At 42.1% G+C, this 7,749-nt stretch overlaps 1 protein-coding gene across 2 annotated transcripts in view; it reads left to right on the top strand.

Moving 5' to 3' along the window:
* Nucleotides 1-2,071: 2,071 nt before the first annotated feature.
* Magi2 (membrane associated guanylate kinase, WW and PDZ domain containing 2) overlaps nt 2,072-7,749 on the top strand; it is a 1,291,542-nt gene continuing 1,285,864 nt past the window's right edge. For both annotated transcript variants that reach the window (XM_026384953.2, XM_026384952.2), the window contains exon 1: nt 2,072-2,372. In XM_026384953.2, the coding sequence (XP_026240738.1) occupies nt 2,072-2,372 (301 nt within the window). The remainder of the gene's footprint in view (nt 2,373-7,749) is intronic.

Here is a 7,749-nt window from a genome sequence, read left to right as displayed (position 1 = left end):
GATCTTTTTCTCCCCCCAAACAGTGAGGGAGGGAAAGAGGAAGGAAATTACCATTTTGAACGCCTACCCACCTGTGCCAGGCAAGAGTTCTGCCTGCTTTTCCTAACTTCGTCTTCACCACAGCCCTCTCAAATTAGTAGTATCAATCCCATTTAACAAAGCAGGAAACTGAGTCTCAGCTGAGTTTCCTTGATACTATGCTCCTGGCTCCTCCTAAGTAGCAGAGGCTGGCTTCAATCCCCCTCTGTTTGGGTCCTCCAAGCATTTTTAACTGTACTGCTTGCCTCCCACATTCCCTTCATCTCAGACATCAAGAATCCTAACTGCTCAATGCTTTTTGTTCACTGATTTAAAAAGATGAGTGGGTGTTAGACTTTTTTTTTTGTCTGAAACATATCATTTGAAAGTTAAGCAAATGAAATTCGTTTATCTGTTACAGAAAATTTTTAAAAATCACTCTTAATGCCCTACAACACTCGCTGTAGGGCATTAATAGTGAAAATCGGCAGCCCTCCTGCTTTCTTGAGCCCTGTCCTCACCTTTCCTCCTGGTTGAAAACTTGGTGAAAGGAAATGAGACAGTTGGGGGTTAGAGAGTTCAATTCCAGTCCAGATCAAAACCTTCTTTCTTTTCACTGTAGCAGGAGGTTATCTAGATCATCTTAAGGTTTCTTCCTTAGGTACAAGTCTGACTGGCGGCTCTTTGGGGCAGGGCGTGCCCTGCCTTCCCCGGGCCTCCGTCTGTCCATTTCTCTGTGGAGGTTGCTCTCTGCAACTGTCTCCTCTCCAACTTCACCCCTGTAGCCCTCTTCTTCCCGCTCTTCCTACTGAATAAAGTGAAACCCCTTACTCAGATCCCTAGAATCGCCTGTCACAAGACTACCCCCGCCCTCTGCTAAGTTTCAGTCCAGGCTCCTAGTCCAAGATTCTGCTTCACCCTTTCCTCGCAATCACAGTAACCAGACTTCAGTTCTCTAACTTTCCCTTCTCAGGGGGGGACTTCTGAGAACTTTGCAAAGAGTAAGCAACTGTAAAAGTGAAGCGATGCAGCCTCTCTCAACAGTGACTTCCTCCCCACCGCAGACCTCCAGGCTCCCAGGCCTTCTGCAGTTCCTCTCCAGGTCTCTGCACCCCAGTTTTCTCACGGTAGGATCCGGCTTCAAGAGGCGTCAGACACTCGGTTCGCCAGCTGTTGAGGTCCCTCTATTTCTGTTCCATCCGAGCTCGGGTCAGAGGAAGTCTGGGCGTCCTTTTCGCGCTGCAGCCTAGCGCACCGCTGGGACACTACAGAGGCTGAAGAAAGGTCCGCACTGGGCTAGCGGCCCTTGCTGCCGGCCTCCCCACGCCGGGCCTCGTCTCCCCTCCTTCCCCACTCCCGCCTCCTCCCGTAGGCTGCCAGGCGGACCCAGCCTGCCTCTCTCTCTGCCTTCACTACCGGGTCAAGCTGAGGAGGGAGGGATACAGCGGCGAAGCCCTCCCTGGCTCTCCACCCGGTGCGCGCGCGCCCCTCCTCCCTCTCCTGCTTATTCCCTCCTCCTTTGCCTCCTCCCCTCTGCCAGTACAGTACAACTAGTACACACACACACACACACACACACACACACACACACACTCCCTGACGCTGCCACTGCAGCTGCCATGGATATCAGCTAACAACACACACCCAGGCGCGCGCGCGCGCTCCCACTCGCACCACGCAGGAGTGGCCCCCGGCATCCCTACCCTCTCTCCCCACCCCCACCCCACCCGCTCGCTACTGCTCCTCTGGCTCTGCCGCCGCCGCCGCCGCCACCACAGCTTCCTCTGCTGCGGGGCCACAGCCTTGAGTGTCATTCAAGGGACAGCACAACCTCACCCAAGCTCTCCTACCTCTGCCCAGCCGTCCCTCTCATCCTCCCCCTTCCTCGTCCACACTTCATCCAAAGAAGAGGGAAAGCACCGAACAGAGGGGGGAGGAAGGCAAAGTCTGCTCTTCTCACCCCTTTGCCCCCTTGCTCCTCCATCCTCGTTCTCTCAATACCAACACCCTCCCCAAAGGAACCCCAGGAACTGAGGAGACTCACCCCACTGCCATGTCCAAAAGCTTGAAAAAGAAAAGCCACTGGACTAGCAAAGTCCATGAGAGTGTCATTGGCAGGAACCCGGAGGGGCAGCTGGGCTTTGAATTGAAGGGGGGCGCCGAGAATGGACAGTTCCCCTACCTGGGAGAGGTGAAGCCCGGCAAGGTGGCCTATGAAAGCGGCAGCAAGTTGGTGTCGGAGGAGCTGCTGTTGGAGGTGAATGAGACCCCCGTGGCGGGGCTCACCATCAGGGACGTGCTGGCTGTGATCAAACACTGCAAGGACCCCCTCCGGCTCAAGTGTGTCAAGCAAGGTGAGCGCAGCGGCTGGCTGGGTCCTTTGCCAGGCGGAGGGACGGCTTGCGGCGCCGGGCAATGCCAGGGTGGGCGCGCGTGTGGAAGGGGGTGTGTTGCGCGATGGTGGGGTGGGGTCGAGAGAGGAACAGAGGTGCAAGTGAACTGTGCCGGGTATCCGACTTGGGGGGCCGAGGGGAGGGGAGGAGCAGGTTGCGGTGTGGCGAGCAACTTTGTTTGCGTAGTTAGACCCTCCCCTTTGGAAGGTATTCGGCCTTGTCTGACCTCCTCAGAGCTCCCGGGGCAAATTGAATGTGCGTCAGTGGCATCGCCCGCAGTGGACGAAGAGCTTTGGGGGAAGGAAGGAATGAAGGAAGGAAAGAAAGAAGGAGGGATGGAGAAGGAAGGGAAAGAAAGGAGGAAGGAGCAACTCCAGGGTGCAGCGGCATAACCAGCGGGGCTGGGAGGAGCAGAGGGTGGGAGACCAGTGGAGAATTGCGTCCAGTTTTTTGAGAACTGGAGATGCCTGGGTCCCCAGTTGTTCCCTAGATATCCCTGAACCACTAACTGGCGAGGAGGAGAAGGAATAAATTGCTTTGGGAGCTTTGATGGGTCTTCTGTAACTTTTTCCCTGCTTCACTCCCCTGTCCCCCTCCCCCGCCCACGGTGGTGTCATGTGGGCATCGCGCGTCACGTGCGGACTGACTAACCCCCGGCGCTCACCCCTAGCCAGCAGTCGGGAGGAGGCTCCGGAAGGAGGCGCGGCGCTAGCTGCGCGGTCTACTTTTGGGGGGTCGAGAGCGGAGGATGGTTCCCAGAGTATACTTTACTTAGGGGTGTCCTCATGGAATGGAAGTCCTCCTGTGGTTGGGCTCTCCTCTGGCTGAGGAATTGGAGGGGCGTGTTTCTGGGGAGGAGTTGGATGGGAATACCAGCTGGTTACAGCTCAGACTCCCTCAGCTCCAACCTGACTTTGATGAGCCACAGTGCAAGGCTATGACGTGGACTTAGGGAGATGAGTGTTTCAGGACTCTCCCGCTAACTCCGTCTTTGCTTAACAGAAAATTGTCCCAAAGGAGAAGAGCATGAGATAAAATATGACTTTAAATAGAGGGCAACTTTAACTAGTGCAAACCAGTGTATCTGTTTTTCACACGTGATTACATACGTATCATTTTATGGCTTCATGCACATTTCGTGTGCCACATGTATGTATGTATGCTGCACATGAATGTCAATCTAAGGTTTGTTGTCAATGTTAAATCGTCCTGCCTCAAAGATGGGGTTGAGCATATATATCAATGTCTCTACTTTGAATAACCACTTAATCCTATTGCATGATCAACTATCAAGAAGCGGTCTTAGGGACAGCACTTTAAATTTTCTGATTGCTATAAAATTTTGTCCAAAACAGTTATCTAAAAGTTAGCAAGAGAAAAAAGAAGTTTTAAATGTAAATTGTCATACAAAAATGTTTTCATTGGAATTTTAGTATTAATAGTTGATGACTTTATACAGTCTGATGCAACTTGTAAGACACAAAAGTACATTAATATGACACTGAAGAATATGAGTTAGGTAATACAGTATGTTGGTGTTTTTCAATATGACACACCCAAGACAAACACTGAGACTTGTGTTAGCATATTTTATGTCATGCTACTACCTAATAGCAATAGATATAAATGTTAAGTTCTGACTTAGGGTACAAAAATGTACTGCATAACTAATAGTCATGTTTTCTTGACCATGGGCTTGGTATTAGTAATAAAAAGCGGTTGCAAAATTTAGCACATTCATAAGTTGAACTAATAGTGTCCTATCAAGGGATCAATTGCCCAATTGTGGTTTGCAATGGTGAATGCCTCTTAAATGTTGTAGTATTTTATTCTGAGTACTATATATTTATATCATCTTTGGCAAACTTTAATACTAGCAACCAATAATGTGTCCAAAAGAGAAAGAAAGGGAAATTATTGAGTGTTGAGTACTGAGTATTTCATTTCCATAAAAATTCAATGGAAACACTTTGAAAAAGTGAGGGCATAAAAGTTGTCATTAAATATTGAAAAGCTATCAGTTACAAAAAGGAATTGTGACTATCCCGTGACAGTCCACAAGACAAGACTAAGATGAATATATGGAAAAATTTTAAAAGGCTGAAGCATCTTTATCTTTATTTAAACAACAAGCTTTCTAACACAGCTTTCCAAAAGTCTCTGAGCAATATTGCAAATTGAGCTTCCCGTGATTGTGGGTGTTCATGAAGAAGCTAAAATGATTATTTTCCCTGGATTCCTTTGTAAGACAGAGACTTGAACTAGGTGTCATTTGTATCCTGCTGTTAGAAGACAGCCTCTGATCACTAAACTTTGGTATTATATTTTATTTGGAGGATTGTTGCTTTTAGAATTCAGGGAATATCTGCACAGGAAGTTATATATCTAAGTTAATATCACTTTGCATCATATATTAACCCTCAGTTCTAGGCATCACAGCTTCATTGATGATAGAATTTTGTACTCTTGTTCAAAGAACCCCCATGGGTACCTGATTCACCTCCTGAATCACTGCTGACTGAAAGAAAAGGAATTGCTTCTGTTACCATTTGTGGAACATATAATCTCTTATATACTCTTTTAAGTAGAGTAACTCATATATAAAATTCTCTTGTTGAAGTCATTCTTTTATTTGTCAAATAATGTTTATTTAATTTACCACTGTAAACAAAGTAAAAATTTCAAAACCATAAATGTAGTGTTATTTCTTGGGTTTTAGTACAGATTTCATTTTTTGGAAAATCATGTAGAAACTCTTGGCTCAGTGGTTATATTTCTGTAGAGCCAAAAAACTGGCATAGCTGAAAGCTTAAGCATGGTTTGTTAGCAGTTGTATTTTTAAATATTAATGAGATGATTTTTGAATATTCATTTAGATATTGAGCATCGTACAAAAACTACATGAATAATTATTGTTAAACTAAGGCAGATTTTATAAAGAAAATGAAAGTATGAATAACAAGTATATTAATAAAATATATACCAGATAAAAATCACATTATTTTATCAAATTTTATGTATTAATTTGACTAATTTTACATTATAGTCATAATAATTTTAGATTATTTCAATTTTAAAAGAAGATGAGCTATTAGGACTTTATGTCCTACTAAACAAGATAGATATCATTATTTTTTTTACTATTTAAATGCTTTCAAACCTATTTTTAAAAATTTTTTAATTAAATTAGGGGTTTCCCTTTATAGTTTAAGCCATCTCCTTTTAAGCCACACATTATTGAGCCATATATGAAAAAAAACATTCATTGTCACACGAAATTATTTTTTTTATGAATTATGGTCTTTTCATTTATGACAATAAACTTTCCTCCTCAAAGTATTTACTTCAAAATTAGCAGTTCTGTTTTATGATCTCATTCATGTATCAGACCAAGTCAAAGAAAGTTCCTTGGGTGGAATGCTAAGGGTTATTCTTTTGCCTTTTCTTTTGTTTATCACTGAAGTTCATAGCTGACCATCGCATAAACCCTGTGTTCTACATTCCTAGCACTATATGGCTGCTAATGCATCCAGGCCCACAGAGCCTGGATTTATTTCCCATTAGATATCTCACAATGGAAAATAAAGGGCAAAAACGTTTTCTGATTCATCCTATGTGGAAGATAGGCCAAATAAGGCCTTTGAAATTCAGTGCTAGAGAGAAGATCTCCATTGCTTTCCCTGCTCTTGCTGCTTTCAAAGACATCTTCAAAGGGAAGTAGATCCACATTTATTAAGTCATGCTTTCTTCTTGACTGACTTTAGGCTAATATAGTAAAGTTAAACCTCTATGCTTCCTTTAATTTGGAAAGTTAAAAAATGAACTATGTCAAATTTTCTGCCAATAAAGATTGACTTTTCTCCATAAAATGTAAGCTATATTGCTTTTATAATACAAATAATAGAAATGTTTAAACATATTGATCAGTTAATTATTTTAGAAATAAAATATCTTTAATGTTTTGGAAACAAGGTCAATGAGACGATTCTGTTTGAACATAATTTATGAGGGACTGCCACTCTAGTTTCCTGTATAATTTAAATGGAATGACCTTGAATGTGAAATATTTGTTGTGTTATGCTTTTGTTTTGAATGAGAGTCTCTTTGTGACATCCCTGCTGAAGAATTTAAGTGCTACCATCTCTTTTCTTAACATTTACAAAGTGTCATCTTTTGGCACATTTGTTATGCTCACTTTCCCTTTTAGTTGCTTGAAACTCACACATTTACTTTCATAATGAGAAAAAAGTTTGCACATCTGACATCTCTGATTGCTTGCAGTTTAAACAATGGCTTTCCAAATGCATAGCAGGCCCTGGCAGAATCATTTCCCCCAGGAGGTGGTAGAGAGTAGTGGTAAAATGTGTACTCTCCTGTGTGGACTATCTTGCTTTGAATCCCGAATAAGCTAGTTTATACACCCTTTATGAGCAAGTGCCCTAACATGGTATAGTACCTTAAGAAGATTAGACAAATTATGTATTTAAATCATGTAGTGCCTGGAAGGCAATGTGTTTTATGAATTATAGCAAATGTTATTTCTAAACATATTGGTCATTTTGAGCTTGTAACATTATAAAATATTTTAAACTTTTCAAGACATTATACTCTTAAGATTTACTGAAGAAATAAAATGATTAATTAATAGCATGACTAATTTGCAAATTGTATACTTGAGGCTTTTCCATAAGAGAAAACAAACTCTTTTCTTTGAAAAGTATTTCTTTGGAGAATACTGTCTTTTCACCTTTTAAAAATAACTCCCAATGATGCCGCCTTTATGTGTAAAGGTATGCTATTTGGTATTTATTTTAGACTTTAGACAGTTTATTTTCACCCAGCAAGTTATTCCCTTGCTGAATTCCCCAAATTCAGCAAGAAGTATACTTTGCATATGTGGGAATGACGATAGCTCAACATAAATAATTGTCTATATTAACACTCTTTGTGATATGCCATGAAGAACCAACAATATCTCTACTGCTAACACCCTAATGATTTTAGCATTTTAATTGAACTTGTCCTATCTCAGAATTAAAAGAAACACTCATCTTGAAGATCCAATGTCAAATATTAATTCTTAAAAATTTTTGTTAGCTACAGTCTGATTAAATATCATTGTCAGGAAGCATGAAATAAGGTCTTACAACTTTCTTAGTATTGTAACTTCTTAAAGTATTTTTTTATCCCACTCCAATCTCAGTTCTGTCTCTGTCTCTAGTAAGTACTTTCTGATTTTTTTCTTTAATAAAAAAGTATATTATAAAGAGAATTTTATAATACATAAGTAATGAATTCACATATATAATAAAAGACTTGCATAGAAATATGCATCTGC

The sequence above is a fragment of the Urocitellus parryii genome, chromosome 3, assembly GCF_045843805.1.
Source record: "Urocitellus parryii isolate mUroPar1 chromosome 3, mUroPar1.hap1, whole genome shotgun sequence".
Taxonomy (NCBI): Eukaryota; Metazoa; Chordata; class Mammalia; order Rodentia; family Sciuridae; genus Urocitellus; species Urocitellus parryii.
Note: the sequence above shows the minus strand (reverse complement) of the source record. Positions and strands in the feature narration are given on the sequence as shown.